Source organism: Toxorhynchites rutilus, chromosome 3 (genome assembly GCF_029784135.1).
Source record: "Toxorhynchites rutilus septentrionalis strain SRP chromosome 3, ASM2978413v1, whole genome shotgun sequence".
Taxonomy (NCBI): domain Eukaryota; kingdom Metazoa; phylum Arthropoda; class Insecta; order Diptera; family Culicidae; genus Toxorhynchites; species Toxorhynchites rutilus.
Genome location: NC_073746.1, coordinates 216,513,563 through 216,534,449, shown reverse-complemented (window position 1 = coordinate 216,534,449; position 20,887 = coordinate 216,513,563). Strand labels below are relative to the sequence as shown.

Genomic DNA, 20,887 nt, shown 5'->3' with positions numbered 1-20,887 from the left:
TGTTGACTGCAGCACGCACCTGCAGCGAACAACCTTGTTTCATACAATGTCATTACATTGTCAAGCTGTCAAATAATGATCTAATAAAATCCATTCCAAGTTTAACCGTATAGAAGATACGACCTTTTATTTGTTTTCTCTCAATCTATCACTGGTACGCATAACTGCTAACAGGTTATGGGCCCAGCCCGAGCCCCACGATAGATTTGAGATTCAGTTTTGGCGTCGGTTTTTTGTTTCGGAAAGTTTTTTTTTCGTACGCGGGAACGCGAGCGGGAAAAGTTTGTTTCGCGAAAGTTATTTCGATTTGTGACGCGATGGAATTGGCACGAATGGCAAAACTGACCAACTCAAATTATGAGTCATGGTCATTTTCCATGAAAGCACTGTTACGCCGGGAGAATCTGTGGAAACACGTCGATCCGGGAACTCCCCCGAATCCAGTCACGGTGGAGTGGACTGCCGGAGATGAAAGGGCCTTGACCACGATCCAGTTGCTGGTGGAGGAAAGCCAGTTTCGCATCATCCGGGAGAAGGAAACGGCGAAACAGACGTGGGACGCGCTTAAGACGCATCACAGTAAGCTGACGCTCGGGCAGAGAGTGACAACGGTGATACAGATCGCCAATCAAAACTTCAGGGCAGGCGACAGCATGGAGGCATATCTCGAAACCATCGAGAAGTTATACACTCGGCTGGATAATGCCGGGCTGGAGGTGCAGGAGTGCATCAAAGTGGCACTTATTCTTCGGGGGCTTCCGCCATCGTTTCGGCCGCTAATCATGGCGCTGGAGGCGCGGGATGAGGCAGATCTCACGCTGGCGATGGTGAAGGAGAAGCTGATCGACGAGGCAGATAATCATCACCAAGCACATAAGTCGGACGAGCAGGCTATGAAAGTGAATTCCAAATCGAAGATGCTCGTCTGTTATCGCTGCGGAAAACCGGGTCATCGCAAAATAGATTGCAAAGAGTCCGAGAAGGAGAGCGCAAAGAAGAGCGCGAAGAAAAAGCAAAACGAAAAGGCAAAACAAGTGCGCGAAAACGACCGTAATGGATCGTTCACGTTTATGGTAAAAAGCGAGCAATGTGGGCCGAGTTCTTGGGTCATAGATTCGGGCGCGACGTCTCATTTGACCAGTGATCGGAGTGTTTTCGTGCGGTTGGACAGTACCGTACGCCCAGTGATGTCAACCGCGGATGGAAAAGTGTTGCACACCGAAGGAATCGGCGACTACACGTTGCAGTGCGTCGATGATTGTGGACAAAACATCAAAATTACCCTCACTGACGTGATTTTCGCCCCAGGATTGGAGGGCAGCTTGTTATCCATAGGAAAACTGGCGACGAAAGGCGTACAAGCGAAGTTCGTCGGAGAAAAGTGTGAATTAATGTTTGGAAACAGGGTAATAGCGACAGCGGACAAACTTTCTGGTCTCTATCGGCTAAACCTGGCAAGCGAAAAATCCCTGCTTGTGGAAGAACATAAGCACAGCGATGAGTGCATTCACACCTGGCACCGTAGACTGGGACATCGGGATCCGGAGGCGATCGCGAAAATGATGCGCAAAGATCTTGCTTCCGGAATTCAAGTGAAAAAGTGCGGACTTCATGTGACGTGTGAATGCTGCGTTCAGGGAAAAATGTCACGTCCACCGTTTGCGGCCAATGCAGAAAAACGATCCAAGGATGTGCTCGACATCGTGCACAGCGACGTTTGTGGTCCCATGACGACAACTCCGGGTGGCTGCAAGTATTATATGACGTTAATAGATGACCACAGCCGGTACACCGTCGTGTATTTCCTCAAAGTAAAATCCGAAGCTGAGGAAAAGATTAGACAGTATGTTCGCTTCGTGCAGAACCAGTTCGGAAGAAAACCTAAAATTATTCGTTCGGATCGTGGCGGGGAGTACACGGGAAACAGTATACGAAAGTTCTACGCGGAGGAAGGCATTAAAGCAGAGTTCACTGCCGGCTACGCTCCACAGCAGAACGGAGTGGCCGAGAGGAAAAACCGGTCGTTGAATGAGATGGCGTTGTGCATGTTGTTGGATGCAGAATTAGAGCGGAAGTTCTGGGCTGAGGCTGTCAACACTGCTACCTACATACAGAATAGGCTCCCGTCCAAGGCCGTAGAGACAACTCCGTACGAGATCTGGTTTGGAAGGAAACCAGATGTGAAGCACATGAAAATCTTTGGATGCAGCGCTTACGTTTGGACACCGCCTCAAAAGCGAAAAAAGCTAGACGTGAAATCTTAAAAAATGATGTTCGTCGGGTACTCATCTGAGCACAAGGCGTACAGACTGCTGAACCCGAAATCCGGCAAGATTGTGGTGAGCCGGGATGTTAAATTCTCGGAGTTGATTGCATGGAAAACACAGGATGACAAAACAGCTGAAGCAGGTCAAATGAAAGTGGAAGAGGTAACGATTCGCCTACAATCTACTATCGACGAATCAGATGACGAGTTCTACGGGTTTGATGAGGATGTTGATGACGATGAGCTAGTCGAAGAGTCGGTTGAAAACGTATGCGATCAAGAGCAGCAATCTGGAGAAGCGCTGCTTCAGGAGGAGCCTTTGGATGAGGATAATTCGCCGGAATTACATATTCCGGGCGGTACAAGACGTTCGACCAGATTAGGACGAGGCATTCCAGCAGAAAAATATGAAGGTTCCATCGGGATCGCTGTGGGTTCATCAGCAGAGCCGCGAACTTTTGCCGAGGCAGTGAGTAGCGTGGAAAGTTTGCAGTGGAAGGCTGCCATGGAAGAGGAGATAGCCGCCCATCAAGAGAACGGTACCTGGAAGCTGACCCCATTGCCACCAAACCGCCGAGCTATTGGCTGCAAGTGGGTATTCAAGCGAAAGGAAGACGAGACTGGAAAAGTGGTTCGATTCAAAGCACGGTTGGTCGCCCAAGGATTCTCGCAACAGTTCGGGAGTGATTATGACCAGGTATTCGCCCCAGTAGTAAAACAAATCACACTGCGAGCTGCGCTCACACTAGCTAGCAAGAGACAGATGCTAGTGCGGCACATCGATATCAGAACGGCTTACCTGTACGGCGAGTTGCAAGAAGAACTGTACATGCAGCAGCCTCCAGGGTACTGCACTGGCGAAGTAAATGTTGTATGCCGACTAATAAAGAGCTTGTACGGCCTCAAGCAGGCAGCTCGCGTTTGGAACAACCGCATCGACTCGGCGCTGAAGGGCATGAACTTCAAGCGCTCTTGTGCAGATCAATGTTTATACACCAGTGGTACGGTGTGTGTCTTAATTTATGTTGATGACATTATCGTTGTATGTCATAATCTGAAAGAATATGAATCGATCGTAAAATTGCTGCGTCGGAGTTTCAAAATTGCCGAACTCGGTGACATCAAATTCTTCTTGGGAATTCACGTAAGGAAGGAGGATAGCCACTACGTTCTGAGTCAGAAGTCGTACATTTCGAAAGTTCTGGCTCGATTTGGGATGACTCAGTGCAAGACATCGAAGATTCCGATGGCTACTAGCTTTCTACAACAACAGGAGGAGAATAGTGAGACTTTTTCGAATACAGCTCAGTTCCAGAGTCTCATCGGAGCGTTGTTGTATATCGCTGTGAACACACGCCCGGATATTGCTATTGCAACGTCCATTCTCGGCCGGCGTGTAACAAAGGCAACATTAGAGGACTGGACCGAGAGCAAGAAGGTGTTGCGCTACCTAAAAGGAACCATTAACTATGAGTTGCACCTAGGCAGCGGAGAACAATTTAAATTCGAGTGCTTCGTGGATGCTGATTGGGCAGGCGAAGCTGCTGATCGTAAGTCCAATACTGGTTTCATATTCAAGCTGAGTGGCGGACTTCTTGGATGGAGTTGCAGGAAGCAGAACCTAGTGGCGTTATCCAGCACCGAAGCAGAGTACGTGGCACTTGCAGAGTGTCTCCAGGAGCTTTTGTGGCTACGCAAACTGATGGTGGATCTTTCTGAACCACTGCCGCAACCAATTGTGGTTTATGAGGACAACCAGAGCTGCATTGCTCTCACAGCAGCCGATAGGACTTCCCGCAGGTCAAAGCACATCGACACTAAATTTTGTTTTGTCAAGGACTTAGTTTCAGAAGGAATTGTTAAAATCAAATACTGCCCGACGGACCAAATGGAAGCTGACTTGCTGACCAAGCCCTTGGGCGCCGTTAAACTTCAACAGCTACGATCGGCGATCGGTATGAAGTGCAACAACGTTGAGGAGGAGTGTTGACTGCAGCACGCACCTGCAGCGAACAACCTTGTTTCATACAATGTCATTACATTGTCAAGCTGTCAAATAATGATCTAATAAAATCCATTCCAAGTTTAACCGTATAGAAGATACGACCTTTTATTTGTTTTCTCTCAATCTATCACTGGCACGCATAACTGCTAACATTATGAAGTTGGCATCTCGTTGGGAACAAGTCATCAAAAAAAACGGCGCATATTTGTCTTAAAACAGATGATTGTAACTAATTTTATGAACAAATGAAAATTCAAAAAAAATACCGCAGGACTTTTTTGACAGCCTAATACTTTCTCTAAAACAGCATTCCAGTTTACAATGCAATATTGTAACAATTTTCTTCAGTTTCAAGAAATTTAGCTTCCTGTTTTTCTCCTGCATCAACTAAACCTTTAAGAACACTTTCATTAAAATTAGCAGCAACTTACTTGACGGATGCATCGTCTGTTTTCAACAGGGCCAATGAATGTTTGGAAGATCACTAACTTTTATCTGGTACAAATCAACCATGGTTTAAGACTTCTGTTTTCAAATAAATCGCATAATACAACAGGAATTTTATACAAATATTTTCATATTCGAAATACGGTACAAATTGATAAAATGACGGGACTCCCAAAAGTAGTCGAAAAAATGGTACTGTACCGTTCAAAACGGTACGTTTCAAAGGTTTCGTGGTTCAAAGGTTTGGACGTAAGTCTTGACTTCATTCGTGTAACTCGCTAGATGTGCATCTCCATAGAATAAATCTTGTTCAAACCAACCAACCACTACTCGCTAGATGTGCATCTCCACAGAATAAAACTTGTTCAAAGCAACGTCTGTCGGTGTGGAAACGGTTACGATGACATCGATCACGCAGTTTGGCAATGTACGGATAATTACGCAGCCAGAGAGTACCTTTTGAATGCCCTTGAGGTCCAAGGAAGACAACCCTATGTTCCTGTTAGAGACGTGTTGGGAACTCGCGACATCTGCTATATGCAGTTGATCTATATGTTTGTGAAACGGTCTAGTATAAGTATTTAATGCTTTTGTGTTTTTCTTTTTCGTTATTAGTTTGTTTGTCTTGTCCCCCCATCTCACCGTCGCCCACCCTCGACAGATAGTCGAACACCAGATGCTATCCCTGGTCATTATGCACAATGCTACAGTGCGTGCGGCAACTTTCGGTTGAGACAACGATACCTCATATCCATATCCCTAACCTGGCCCGTCCCACAAAAATGTTGCCCTTTTAACCTCGAGTAAACAGCGAGTATTCGGTCGAATCCTACTAAGCATAGCAATTAGTTGAAACTTTGTATAAACAAACCTTGATGACTGAGCCTCTTTCCTGAAATGTATATTCTGAAGGTAACGCACATGAACTAGGATTCATAAATTTATTCCAATCGGTAATAGAGGGTCAGGATAAAGCCACCCAATAACACAAAGAATGTGGAATTTTTTATAGTATGAAAAATCACGACTTAAGTGCAGCTTTTGCTCTTGATGACAAAACTGTTTGTTTTATTTTTTTTTTTTTTGGATTTCTGAACATTGAAACAAGCAACAAATTCTTCCATGAGTGTACGGGTCGTATCTCTGGAGATCTATTTCTTGCAATGATGTTGTTCTTCATTGATGTCTGGTATCTTTTGTAATACGCTTCTTTTGAGTTGTATGGAAAGGTCATGCTGCTACTGCTGATTAATTAAAAGAAAAGATTAATCCTTTATGCACATGAATTAGTAGATTCGCTACGGATGTCGAAAATCACCGTGGACTACATATTAACCCATATTACGGAACCCGATCGGATTTGACATATCGCAATCCGAACGAAATAAACTTTTGCATTCTGCATTTCAAGTTGCAACATTTGCACAATCCGATAGGATTTGACTCGATCAGATTAAGGGGGACAGCGAAACGAATTTCGGCCGTTTTTTCAAGCTCCGAAAAAGTAGAACAAAGAATGAAACAAAAATTGAGAAGAAAAAAAATACATCAAAAAATACATCCATAATGAGAAGCTGATCAAGTGAGGGGGTTCAAAAAAAAGTTGTGCCATGGCGTACACGATTCCAGCCCTTCTGGTTATCTGAAACAAACAAATCGAACAAATCTGTATCATGAGCTTCTACCAAGCAACTAGTTTCGATGAATTCCAACAAGTACTGCTAGCAGCTGAACGTATTAAAATCAACAATCCAGAACTCAACCCGCCTTACTCACCAGATATTGCATCTGCAGATTATTAACTGTTAAGATTCTTGTAAGAACTTCAACTTACTGCATAGCATAAGTTCTGAGAGGATGGAATTCTCAAGTTGCATGAAGAATGCTGAAACATTCAGGAAAAAACGGTGCATCTATGATCGATGTATGTCTACAAAAATATGCTTTTGGTTTTTTCCTTAGAATCGGCACGAATTTTTCGGGACAATGTTTAGCATGATTTAACAATTAAGGATTGTAGGTCAACGGAATCATCGATCACGATGATACTGCAGATTTTTTGTTTTTACTAGGTTCATTATAGCCATCAGGCACAACCGAACCTGTAAAAGCGAAAGTCATTGATGTTTAGACGAGAAAATTCTGTTTTCAAACAAAGTGGTTGTTTTCATTGTCTGATTTTTTGAAAACTCTTTAATAAAAATACTCGAGAATAAGTTCACAATCGATATTTTAAAATGGATATGGAGATAACGTAAATGGAATTCGCAAGAAAATAATGAGCTCCCAGGCAATGTTGAAAAAAATCGAAGATTTCAAGACAAATCGTTACCATTGGTAAGGCTATATTTTTTATCAATAAAAATATGGAATACACATACACACACTCTTTACAGATACCCGGGCCAAAGGTTGTGCAGTCCACTGATGATTCAACAAGAGCCAAAGGTTGTACCGCTCATGACAACTCTACACGAGCTGATGATTGCGCTGGCTAGTGACCTTTCTATCCTGGATTCCTCGAGTCGAGAAGACGCACCACTCTAGATATGGGGTACAGACTAGGGGGCGTTGCTGATTAATGGTCAGCTGCATCCCAATAGGAAGTATCCCGTGTCGGGCACACGTACAGAGCATTGGAGATAGCAACATCCCAATTACGAGAACACTTGTAATACTAACCTCGAGCCGACCGCGAGTAATCGGTTACATATTACTATCATAGATAATAAGAAAAACTGTCAAAATATTGAACTCCCGGCCCCGTCAGGCTAACGCCATATGAGCCTTGATAAAAATATATATTTTGGAAAAAAAAATATGGAATAGAAAATAGTAACAAACTTGAAATGAAATTTAAGCGAAAAAAAATTGAATTTCTTGATTTTTTCCTCAAAACCAGAGGAATGCCCACGTGGGCAACAGGGGGAGGGGTATAAGGAATGTCCACGCTTGTCCACGGAGGGGAAGGGGGTGTCTTAAATCATGGTTTTCCTGTCCACGTGGACAGCTCGTTAGAGAACGAAAACAAAGACTTGATAACAAGATTTGGTTGGAGGGGAGACACCCAAGTTACCCGCCCAGTGTGTCACCCGGTCACACTACATCACTGGGGCCCTATAATAGCAAAATAGAGCTAACGAGCAAAATTCTTATCGGCTCTTTTTAGATAATATGGGCCATGGACCGCAGAAAACTAATCAAGGATTATGTGGTGCTAGCTTGAGATTGGCATGGTTTTAAAGGTCTAACAAATTGAAAATGAAACACCAATAATTCAAAAATAATAATTCGACCATGCTATTATCATGTATTATTATATACAATCTTCATCTTTTCAGAACTCGCACTCGTTGCTGGGTGTTTTCCGTATTTGTACTCCTTATTCAAATTTTTCGGCAGCTCAATTCTCGTGGATGTGGCTGAGTCACTCTGTTGGATTTGCTCTGGCCACACTCCATCGCCGGTAAAGTGAAAATCTAGCTCTATCATATACAAGCACAAGGAAAGTATCTGTGACGGGGTGGTTGCCGTCAGTTCAATTCCCAAATGCTCGTGTGGTTTTCCCAGATTTTTAGACTCGAGTAATTTATCCAATTTTCTATCCACTCGTGATCTAAAAAGGAAATTGTTTCACTACAAAAGTTTGTACGCAGAAAAAACGGTACCACTTACAGAGGATACAGAAGAATTTGAACGTTATCGTATATATCTTCCAAATCAAAGCCGTGGTCCAGTACATGTTGCAATACTTCTTGCATCTGTACAATCGGAACATGGAACCAGTTTGGATGTCGTTTAAGATGTTTGAAAGCTTCACTTTCTCGATTCTTGAATACCATGCCAAGATAGTGAGCGGTGTCTTTTCCTTTTATCCTGTCATAACCATCCCGGACATATCTAAAAAGGATAAAATTATAACTAAGGGAAATTGATAATAATTAAAAACAATTCGCGATATTACTTTTCAAAACATTCGGAGTGACTTGTGAGGACATTCAGCGAAGCACAACGAAATTTCATTTGTTGAAGAAAGTCCAAGCGGATAGCTGCCTTTCTTTGATAAGCTATCAATTTTAAAATTTTCGGATGTTCGAATAGAATGTCAAATTCTCTAACCTTCCGCAGCTCCTCCAAACGAGTAGACACAGTACTCGGCGACAAGGTAAGTATTGTGGAATATTTCAGAATACCTGCGTGGTCGATTTTATTCTTACTCAGCAAGTCTAAAACCTCCTTCACGTTATCGCATTGGACCATCAATATTTTTGGTTGTCTCAACATCACATCTGCTATATCCATACCAGCGATCGAAGGAACTACCTTTGGATAGCGCAGTAAATTTTCCGGATCAGCATATAGCAAATACAAATTTGACACAATTTTATCCCTTTCAAATTTATAGTCGTATTGGAGAATATCTATCACGCGTTGGGTATGACCGAAACTTTTATGTTTCACATTTGCATACGACTTCCACAGTTTCTTGAACTCCGCTTCCGTCAGATCTAATCTTTTGCGAAGAAATTCATTGAGAAATTTTTCTCGCAAATCTTGCAGAAGGATTTCGTCGTTATGTTCAATTCTAGGGGATACTTTTGGATCAAATTGATTTGTTAGCTGCGCTATCATGTCCAAATCTAGAGGGATAAGGTGGTTCATTTTCAATGTTTTAATACGTTGCTTGACAAGCTTAACATATTTTGAGAGAGTTACAATGTTCAACGATTCAACGAATCCACATTCTCGCAAGATTTCTGTCCTATTTTCAAGCGTTATCAAATGCGGATACAGCACACCCGGGTGTTGAATTATTTCTTCATTTTTCGCGTTGAGGTACCTCAAGTATTCAACCTTTTTACGTACACCAGCTGGATCCAATTCGGCTAAAAATTGGTGTTTTGTGAGGTGCTGGTACATTGTGGATTCTTTCACACCTAGCAGGAATAGATTATTAGACCATGTTTTATCAGGCATACATACTTATAAATTTACCCAAAAGAGGAGAATAGAATTTGGCCGCTTGATTAAGATTTTTAAATTTCTTCTCAGCACAGAAATAGCGTAAATGGCGCTGTTTATCCAGAAAATATCTGTAGCGATACATGTTCAGAGCAATCAGTCTTTTCACGATACGATTCATCAACAACTTTAAAAGATAAACAAAAACATGTCAAAATCATTCAATAGAATCAGGGATGCCAAACTATTTGTTCATTGAAGTCGCAGACATGCCCTGCTGGTTTCGAATAGTACTTTTTTCCTACGATAACTGGGGGGACGCAAGTCCTGAAAAAAAGGTAATAAAGATGGTGATATTTCGAGCGACATAGCATGCGCTGCCATAACTATTTCTCAAATAGTGACGTCAGTCGAATCACGTGTTTATATTCGATTGCCTACCATATCCATGTGAAAATGTTATTTCCAGTATGTGTTTTATCAATGAGAAACATACATTTTATTGATGTTCTCGCTGATTATGAATATAATGTGACAGCGTGTAGTGAATATTTGCGAAATTACATTGAAAAAGACGAATGAAAGTGATATTTCAGTACAACATTTCCACTCCCCCACGGCCATAGAAACGAACGAAGTTCCCAGCAAACATTAAGTCGTATGAATAGCTATAATTGGAGGCGATATACATACAACCAAGACACATTTGTATGATATATGATGCAGATAACTAGCATATACACACAAAAGTGGAGGCGATATACGTATATGCCATATTTTGTACGCATATAAAGCCGTATATAACGATATGCGATGCTTTTTGGACTGATATGCGATTTGATACGACAACGTTACCACTCAATCCATCGATGACATGGAAAATCGTATTTTTGCATTTTATGCGATTTTAGATATATATGATCGATATTTTGATTGATATTTTATGCGATTGTGATTTGATACGAGATTATATGTAACTTATCATGTGCAAAGTTATACGATTTAATGTTTGCTGGGTTTTAACGTACCATATAGTTATTACTATGGGTCTCAGTGTCGAAGTGTGAGATGTAGGAAAATAGTCTTCAATTAAGCAGCATTTCACCGAAAATGTAAATGCTTCCGAGGCCTAAGAATACGACTGCTCTCTGGACCTTTATACCATATAAATAATGGAGTAAAGTAACAATACAATAACCATCTGTTAAAAAACAAACCGTTGCAAGATTTCATGAGAAATTTGGCTCAAATCATAATGAAAACGTGAGTATTTTGAACATTGTTTTGTTTATTCCATATACATTTTATAGAAAATGCAAATAATTACGACACGAAATTTTGCATGCGAATACAAGTATACTTCGCCTACTGCTTCACCTCGTTATGTACCTCATTGGGGTGGGGGGGGGGTACGTTACGCATTTCGAAACGAGTAAAGTGCGCTACACATACACCGTCCCGTCACCGTGAAGTCAACGTGAAGGAATGAAATATCAATTATTCTCCCATGGAAATCGTATGGTAGCATTCACATATACAATCACCGGCAACTTTGACGTCGGAAAAATAAGTCCAAGAGAATAGTTGCCGGGACGGTGACGGTGACGCTGTATGTATAGCGCACTTAACTCGTTTCGAGATAATTCAAACTCGAATCGAATTGTTTTTAGTACCCACTCTACTTTGTTGTGCCAAATTGGTCCCAGAAAATAATGTCGACATCGATACCGACATCGTACCTTTTGCAATGATTTTGTCGACCTATCCTTCGTGTTTAACAACCAAATACGGGCCAACACTATGCCAATCTGGCACCATGTCGACCGAATGCGAAACTGCTCGACTATTTTTATAACTTTATTTATTTTCAAGTAGGGTCAAATAGAAAGTAAAAAACAGACAGTGGATGGAATTGATTCATTTTATTATATGTACAAATACATTACATTTCATTGCATAACATGCACGGCTATTTTTAAATTTAATTTCGTTATTACTTTTTTTGATTGTCTACCGATCGTTCCCTACCGGAATAACGTACAGTATAACAATTCATCAGTTCCATTATATCAATCCGTGACATCCTTTGGTATTTTGCGTACTGTCGCGACGAATGAAGAAATCAATTATTTCTGGGCAATATGAAAAATATGACAATTATAAATCGTTATCTATAACAAAATCACCTAACTTACAAAAACCTCTCGTCTTTTTTCGGAATATTTTTGCGAGTTTCACAATAATATAAACATCTTAGTATATTATTACACAGATAGCAATTATTTAGCGCGAATGGGCTGACAAAATGCTATCGCAATCATTTCTATTTTCAATACTGAAACAATACATAAATCGATTAAATATGCGACAACGATAGAAACCCAGCAAACATTAAGTCGTATGAATAGCTATAATTGGAGGCGATATACATACAACCGAGACACATTTGTATGATATATGATGCAGATAACTAGCATATACACACAAAAGTGGAGGTGATATACGTATATGTCATATTTTGTACGCATATAAAGCCGTATATAACGATATGCGATACTTATTGGACTGATATGCGATTTGATACGACAACGTTACCACTCAATCGTATTTTTGCATTTTATGCGATTTTAGATATATATGATCGATATTTTGATTGATATTTTATGCGATTGTGATTTGATACGAGATTATATGTAACTTATCATGTGCAAAGTTATACGATTTAATGTTTGCTGGGAACCAATGCTCATACCTAACGATCATTGGTAAGAGGTGAAAATTTATACTCCCATAAACAATACCCGGTGACTATTTCATGATGAAAGACATAGTATATAGGATCCGTTTGTAAATCCACATAGCGATGCTGGTGGTGGTTACGTTTTGTGTTGAAACACGCCACTTCAGTCAAAAGCTTGTGTTCACTCATGTTCGCAGCAATTGACCTAGAATCAATTTTGATAACCTTCAATTGTTCTGGTTCTAACACGCTATCAGCATATCGTTGGATACGTTGAAATGGCAACCGCACATCACGAGACGATATGATGCAGCATCGGAACGTTTGCATACAATTTCATCACTGCAACACTCTCCGCACGGTTCTCTTCATATCACTATGACGACGAATAACTTCACGGATATGCTCAGGATGCATATCATTTTTCCGAGCATCGACAAATAAATACTGCCGTTTTAGGATGCAACTGTTGTATTTTCATTCATTTTTCTTCAAAATAAAATATCCGATTCGTGGGGGCCCATCCATGGAATAAGTCGAACAACTGCTTGGTGCTGCTGAGCTCGCTTCATTATGTAGGCTTTCGCTCGCTGCATTGTGTAGGTCTCCCAATCTGTTAATGTTGTTCAGAAAAGCTGAAAAGAAAACAAAATTCTTCATGATTGAGAATAAAAAACAACAAATCTTGTCGTACCTTCGGAACTTGATCCGCGATCCCTTCCATTCTCCGTTTTATTGTTTTGAACAAACTGTCATTGTCATAAGAAAAAGAGAAAAAGACTCGTTGTAGTGATGCCGTTTCGCTCTGTACAAGTAATCGTGTACAATTATGGCTGGAACTATAGGCAGCGTTGCCTATGGGGGGAAAGGCGGAGTAAAATTCCAGCACTTTTGTAGCACTTTCCGTTGCTCGGTCCACATGGGGCTTATAACCGCTCGAAAAAATATGAAACTGGGTATTATGTATCTTTTTCGAGCTAATATTTTCAGTGTACTAGAGCAAAATTTGCCTCGAAGAGAAATGTCAAATGTTTGGATTTGTAAACAAAGCAAACTTTACGGCTATTGCAAATATCAATGCCGGAAAACAAATTTAGTTTGATATTTTATTAGAATTGTGATTAGAAAGAAAAGATCGCGAAATGTTTTTTGATGACAGGGATAGGGAAGAAAAGAGCACGCTTATTCCGCAGAGGCGAGACTTGAGGAATAAAAATGAGTGGGTTATATCTATGATATAACCGCAAGGTTCACGTGGAACTACCTTAGCTTAGCAATCATTCGTTTGTATTGATTTAATTCTTGATTGAATGAAACAGTTTCCAAATTCAATTGAGTTCAATATATTTGCTCTGTGAGTGAAAAAAATGAACAAATGCCGTGTAAAGTCAATTCATTTATTGTGATTGATTGTTCTTCGTTACAAGTAAATTTAATGACGGACCTTTTACGTTTGGTATGATGACTAGAACAAAATATATGTGTAAAATATATGTCATTCGCTTCTAGTGGCTGCACGATTTTCCCAGGTTCCTAAGTTTAGAAGATCATGTTAGGACAGACATATTCCACTCTGCACAAAGGCAAGCGAGGACAAAAGTATTCGCAGTTTGCACTTATTTGCAGAGCCGATTTCCCCAGAAACCTCGGTTTTGAAGTCTGTGTTAGGGAAACACATTTCAATCGGAACAAAAATACTCCCGATTTGTATGAATTCGCAATGCCGATTTCCCCACGCTTCATGGATTTGAAGTCTGTGTTAGGGAAACACATTCCAGTCGGAACAAAAATACCCCCGACTTGCATGAATTTGAAATACCGATTTCTCCAGGCACCTTGGTTTAGAAATCTCTATTAGGGAACACATTTCGGTGGGAACAAAAGCTCCCCCTACTTTCGTGTGTTCTTTTTCTTCTTTTTGGCTTTAAGAGGGTTTAAACTTTTCAGTTTACTCGCCTCTAGGCTCTTTCGTGTGTTTGCAATGCCGATTTCGCTGCTTGGTTTTAAAGTCTGTGTTAGGGAACATTTTTCGATGAGAACAAAAGTCCCCCTACTTTCATGTATTTGCAATGCCGATTTCCCCAAGGCTGCTTGGTTTTGATGGCTGTGTTAGGGAAACCGTAAATCGGGCCAATCAAAACGATGCAGTTAGGGCGTTTAGATAACGCCTAATATTTCACAGTTATTCAATTGTTTATCTAATGAAAAACAACATTTTGTTAGTTGCGATAGATGCGTAGAAATATTCCCTATCAAGTGATGCAAATATCTCTCCTATCCAGTACGAAATGTTCGAGCTATAAGCATTCGAAATCTTTCATTATTTCCTGCATGTTTTGTGTTTAGGTTTTCATTTTACCCTCCATATATTCCGGTTAGACGTAGTCCCACGTCAAAAGTGACTCTCTTTCGCTAAGTGAAAATGAATGAATTTGTCTTACATACGTTACCGATATAATTGATAATAATTATTCTTTTGTTTCAAGGTTTCGCCAGTATATCAGACTTAGTCGAGAAGCATTCAAAACTATTTCGGATACAACCGTGTTCCAAACAACTCTCAGAAGCACTGCTACTTCTGCAGCTTCGAAATTAGCGGCCGTTTTGAGTCTTCTGGCTTCTAGTCGTACCAAATTAATGTAATGATGAAGAAAACTTTTTACTTGGTATGGCTCAACCAACAGTTTCATCAGTGTTCAATGAAATGATGCCACTTCTGGAAAGAAGCTGATGCGAAAAAGGAATCGAATTGGATACAACATTGTTTAATGAAACAACGCAATATTTATTCGACTAATTCAAGATACCCGGTGTATTGATAGTACCCATTCTAAGGCCTACGGAAAATGAACAAATGTACTGCAAATGTGATGCTTATTACATTTTTTTTTTGTGATTCCATAGTGCTGAAATAAAAGTATTGTATTTATACTCACATACTTGTACAAATAGACGTCAAAACCCAAAGGAAATGCAATTGAAATTTTCTTTGATGTAAGGTTCAATATAAAAATCAACGTTTCACTAGTATTTTCCCATACGACGATCAACCATTTCTTGTCGCGATATTTGTTCTAGTTTCGAGTTAAAAATGCTCGAACACAATGTTACATAATGTCAAACTTTGCTCGAAACTATACTACTGTCTTGTTCATTTCGCTCTTTTTAAGCTCGCTTCCAGATTCATAATGGCAAAAGTGGTCGAAACGAACAAAAATCACTCGTTTCGAAATGCGAAATGCCACCCCTGATTGAGTTGAGTAGCTTTTTTTCTAATAGTTCTGTCGTTTGGAGCAAGGCGCCTAGAAGGATACAAAAGTACAGGTCGGACTCGATTATTCGGAGTATTGTTTTTTTTTACACTCCGGATAATCGAATCCTCCGGATATTCGAATCATAAAAAAAACAATTTTTCTCTTGGTAAACGTAATATAATTATGATTTGCACTTAATTATTAAACGGTTTTATCTAGCTTGACCCGTTTGTATATTTGTGACATTGTAACATTGTCTGTAGCGCTGTACCACATTATTATAAATTTAACCCCCTTCCTGTTGACTGATTTATCTGAAATTTGGAACACATCTTTATCTCTGGTGTCATTATAAAACTGCGTATTCCATGATCTTGAAAATCCAATATTACATTTGGTGGCTCCAGAGAGGACAGCGGTCCAAATTAGCTGACCTGCAGCCACATTTGGTGGCTCTAGAAAGGAATCTTTTTTCCAAAGACAAACTCGCGTAATCAGCATGAAACCCTGCAGCCACAAGAGGTTTGAGGTTTTCATTCTTTCCGCATCAGTTCCTGCTTTATCTCAATGATATTAATATTTGCGTAAAGTGTCACAAACATACAATTTTAAATTGTTCTACACAGTCAAAAGTGACGACGATGCGGTATTGCTTCGGCAACAACTTGATATTTTCTCTGAATGGTGCGAAACAAATAGAATGGTTTTAAATCAAGCAAAGTGTTCAGTCATATCGTTTACGCTGAAAGGATCGCCTGTTACATTTTCGTAAAGAATACGCAATATCTCCTTAAACCGTGTTATGACTATCAAGAACCTTGGTGTCTTCCTAGATTCTGAGCTAACGTTCCGCGATCATATCTCGTACATCATCACAATGGCATCTAGGTTTCATTTTTCACGTCACTAAGCAGTTCAAAGATCCTCATTGTATCAAAGTTCTCTATTGTGCTCTAGTTCGCTCTAGTCCGCGGTTTCAATATCTCTTGAACACGCGTGCATAGAATGGTCTCCCTACTACCAAAATGGAGTCCAAAGTATTCAGGCTATCCATCGAAAATTCGTATTTGCCCTGGAATGATCCTTCAAATCTACCAAGCTATGAGGATCGTTGTAAATTAATCGGACTCGATTTGCCGAGTAGAGTATAACAGAACACCCTCATTCCTGAATCAACCTTGATGATTTTGTTCTGTATTCAGTAATACCAGTAAGTTATAATAAAGAGACCCTGAATTAGCTGGTTCATAATTTCTATACATTTGCTCTGAGAATGTTAAAAAATTGGTATCGATCACCAAATTCATGAGCCATTTCAATCATTTTTTCCGATGTTGTTGAAAATCGTAACATTTCATAAAACAAAGTGCAAAATTCATATTCTTTTTTTCCAGATACTATTCGATGTAGAGATGAACGATGGAGATGAAAATCCGCAACGTTTTTCCCATCCGGAACAAAAAACCTGTGTGGCTTATAAAACGCTATTGTGAATAGAGCTTAATTATGCCAGTACCATCATCCTCCGTTACAAGTGTAACAGTACAAATCCGTTAAACGATTTGCACCTCAATTCACACACACAATCCGAACATCTCCCTATCAATGTCTTTTACGGACTCTCTTCGAGGTAAGTTGCACAAAACACCCAATTTTTTTTTCACATGAGCATTTCCATAGTGAAATTCCTGACAAAATAATACCACCAATCACTGACTTTAATGGGTACTTACATACCACCAATCACTGACTTTCAATGCGTGGACTTTCATGTGTAAAGCCTCTAAAATGAACGAAGGAGAATCACTAACGAGAGACATTCATTCTAAGCTTTGAAAGATTTTTTTCGTAACAATATAATTATAATGGTCGTAGGTGACGCCCGGTAAGGACCGCCCCTCGTTTTTCGTTTTTATTACAATTACCAAATGTGTAACATTTTCCCCCGTGCACTACGCCACTGCCGGTGGCTAACGACCCAATTTTGCTCTTCATCTCACAAAGATAACAAATGACGGATATTTATCCTGATTTCTAAATAAAGGCATCATAAGACGAGCTTCGGTCTACGAATGACTTCCCGTGCCAACTTTACTTGGAAAATCTTAGCTAATGTATCTGGTGTTCGTTTTATTATTTTCTGTAGCATGATTTCAAACCCATTTCAAACCCGATCCCTAATCCATTTCAAAACTCATTCTAAATCCCATACCAAATTCCATTTTTTCCATAAGCAGTTAATTGTTTTCTAACGAATGACTCATGCGCAAGCACTTCAATGTTTACGATTCCCATAAGCATAACTGCATAACTTCGTTAATTACTTTTCTCCCACCCATAAAAACTAGCCACATGCGCTAGCGATATGAATGCATTCTTACATCATACCGCGCGAGTTGATGGCAATAAACCTAAACCAAAACAGACCTAGTTCTGTTCCGATGAAATACGCGACAGTTTACAAAGTCGTAACACTTTACGATTTACCATGAAATCGATATGCACTATGCGATATGCGCGCTTACGCGCAGTAAGCATTTTTTATTCTTTACCCCAATCACATCGAACACGGCATTCGATTGATTGGATATTTCTCTATGACTTGGCTCCTCCCAACGAATTAAAGAAAGAAAGAACTCTACACAATTATTGTAAAAGGTTATCTTAAGACTTTCGTGTTTAATATTAAGTTAGTTCTAGAGACACACTCCGCACGAACGGTCTCGTGGAGTTTTTAGCTATTAAAAGGCGAAGTCCTTTTCGAAGTAAATAAACGGAAGTGGTTATTTTCTAAAAGTAAAAGAAGTGTTTCAATACGAGAGCGATGACGTTATGGAAAAGGTTCGAATAGTAAATTTTCAAATATTTTCAAATCATTCTTCCACCAAAACTCTATATCCCTGCATCGGAATTATGAAAACGCTTACGCTCTGCCAACCTTTAAAACTTTATTGATAATGAAAGCTTCACTCAAGAAGACTTTCGATTTAGGAATACAAATATTCAAACACTCAACAGTATTCATCAGAGCATGTTTGTCTTTGCTCGATTTACATCCATCCTCGTTGGAAGTGTCAATTCATTCTCCCTAAATGGAATTGCTCTATTATCTACCTCTCTGAGATCCCTCATTCTTTAAGACCCATGAACATGAACAGCTAGTTTGATCTATTGTGCAACCCATTCTACTTCCTCTAATGTGTTGTTCTTTTTCAAAATTATTTTCTAAAGCGTTCTACCAAATGTATAACATTTTTTTATTTGTTGTTTCGTACAAAAAATTACTCACATAATACAATGAAAATCAAACTCAGGATAACAGCGATATTTTGTTCAGACTTTATTAAAAAAAATTACAGCTTTTTTTACTTTAAACTTGTTTTTCTTTTTTACATTATGATGAAACGAACTAAAAAAAGCCATAACTATTGCTGAGTATTTTTAGAAAAACACATATGCACATATTTTGCATCTGACCTGATTTACAACACTATCGTATAGAAACATATCGCCGATCTCCAATAAATCACAAAGATAATACATATATTGCCCATACAAAATCAGACAATGTTTATCCAGCAATACTAATGCAAGAACCTTTATAGCATACCAGTGTAATTGTTTATGTATGATGATTCTCCCTATCTCCTCGAAGGTGCAACACTTGTTGCCTGCTTCAAGCGGCCCATGCACGGTCATTAAAAATGACATTACCCCACCAGAATGACATTATCTCGAAAAGTGGTGAAGTCAATATGTCGATTCCGGAGAGTGATTGTAATGAAATTGGTGGTGCTGTTTTGAAATCTTTTATCACAACCTATGAAAAACTACATGTATTGTGGAATCCTACAGATCCCAATTATAAAAATAAAATAAAAAGGAATGCCGCGCTCATAAAGTTGCAAGCAATCTACGTAAAATGTAAACCTGGGGCGACACTATCTGACGTTAGACGCAAAATCAATACACTAAGAAGTAATTATAGAAAAGAATTGAACAAAATCGAGGAGTCGAAAAGATCAGGAGCTGCAACCGACAATGTGTATATACCGTCATCATGGGTTTTTCACGCATTGAAATTTCTAAACATACTTGAGCAACCTGCTGACCATTGGGACTCACAAGTAAGTAAAACTGATTAATTACATTAATTATTAGTAACTCCTATTTGCCCTCATTTTTATATGTAGTAGCTATAAAGCGACACGAAAAGAGCTATTGATAACATTTGAATTAAGCTAACATTTATGGGATATGCTCAGTAGTATTGGGTTACGATCTATTTAAATTATCTTTTTATAGAAGAGCTCTAAATGTAGAGTATTACAAAAAACCATCATCCCTGAATCAACCATGATAAATTTGTTTTGTGTCCAATATTGCCAGTATTGTATAATAAGGAACCCTGAATTAGCCGGTTTCATAATTTCTATGCATTTACTCTGAATATCGTAACAAAGAAAAAATGCATTTTATAAAACAAAGTGTAACATTCATATTCTTTTTTCCAGATACTATTCGATGTAGAGATGAACGATGAAGAAGATGAAAAGCGCTCCCAAATACAAGCAACACCTTCAACATCACGTTCATCGATAGTGCCGCCTCCTGAACCCGTGCCCAAAAGGGCCAGGAATATCGATCCTATTGCTCGACAAAATAAGCTGTTGCAAAAAGCTTGTGCTTATTTGGATTATCGCTCCAATAGTAATGCCCAAACAGAAATCCCCACTATCGCCAAAGCTTGGGGTGAAAAACTTCTACAATTACATCCCCAGCAGAGAGATTTTGCAGAGAAAGCAATTAATGACATTTTATTTGAAGCGAGTCAGGGTACATTATATAGAAATTCTGTAAAAATCGAAGTCGGTTTCCCATGCCATAGTTCGTCGGCAAAGGGTAGTGTGCTTATGGGACATCACGTCAACAAAAAGAATCCACTTTTGTGAAAATAAAGATTGATGTTTAAAGATTTTACTCAGTTTGTAACGTGTTCGGGGCGGGGTGTCGGATTCGGTGGGATAAATCCTTATTTAATCAAGGAAAGTTCGAAAAAAAAAACTTAAATTGAACATCTTAATTGCACTTTTATCCCTCCTTTATCGCTTTTATTTTATTTTGTTTTTTTACCGTCATTCCCAACTTTCCAATCGCGATTTATAAAGTTTTGCAATGACATTTACAAGACACTTTGAACAATTTTTGGACTT

At 39.4% G+C, this 20,887-nt stretch overlaps 2 protein-coding genes across 2 annotated transcripts; one reads left to right on the top strand and one right to left on the bottom strand.

Moving 5' to 3' along the window:
- Positions 1-7,993: 7,993 nt before the first annotated feature.
- LOC129777528 (transcription termination factor 5, mitochondrial) lies at positions 7,994-9,856 on the bottom strand. Its single transcript, XM_055783840.1, has 4 exons — positions 9,714-9,856; positions 8,683-9,655; positions 8,394-8,618; positions 7,994-8,334 (listed from the first exon to the last, which is right to left on the bottom strand). The coding sequence occupies exons 1-4, from the start codon at positions 9,823-9,825 to the stop codon at positions 8,025-8,027; spliced, it is 1,620 nt and encodes a 539-aa protein (XP_055639815.1). The 5' UTR covers positions 9,826-9,856; the 3' UTR covers positions 7,994-8,024.
- Positions 9,857-19,367: 9,511 nt separating this feature from the next.
- Positions 19,368-20,626, top strand: LOC129773929 (uncharacterized). Its single transcript, XM_055777597.1, has 2 exons — positions 19,368-19,801; positions 20,189-20,626. Exons 1-2 carry the CDS (start codon positions 19,379-19,381, stop codon positions 20,624-20,626), a joined length of 861 nt encoding a protein of 286 aa, XP_055633572.1. The 5' UTR covers positions 19,368-19,378.
- Positions 20,627-20,887: the final 261 nt, after the last annotated feature.

What these genes read in the sequence shown, in the direction of transcription:
- LOC129773929 (XM_055777597.1), top strand. Translation starts at nt 19,379, where the DNA reads ATGACATTACCCCACCAGAATGACATTATCTCGAAAAGTGGTGAAGTC. An exon ending in CTGACCATTGGGACTCACAA is followed by an intron (nt 19,802 to 20,188) that starts GTAAGTAAAACT and finishes TCTTTTTTCCAG; the next exon opens with ATACTATTCGATGTAGAGAT.
- LOC129777528 (XM_055783840.1), bottom strand. Translation starts at nt 9,825, where the DNA reads ATGTATCGCTACAGATATTTTCTGGATAAACAGCGCCATTTACGCTAT. An exon ending in ATTCTATTCTCCTCTTTTGG is followed by an intron (nt 9,656 to 9,713) that starts GTAAATTTATAA and finishes TATTCCTGCTAG; the next exon opens with GTGTGAAAGAATCCACAATG. An exon ending in CAAATTCTTCTGTATCCTCT is followed by an intron (nt 8,335 to 8,393) that starts GTAAGTGGTACC and finishes TTTCCTTTTTAG; the next exon opens with ATCACGAGTGGATAGAAAAT.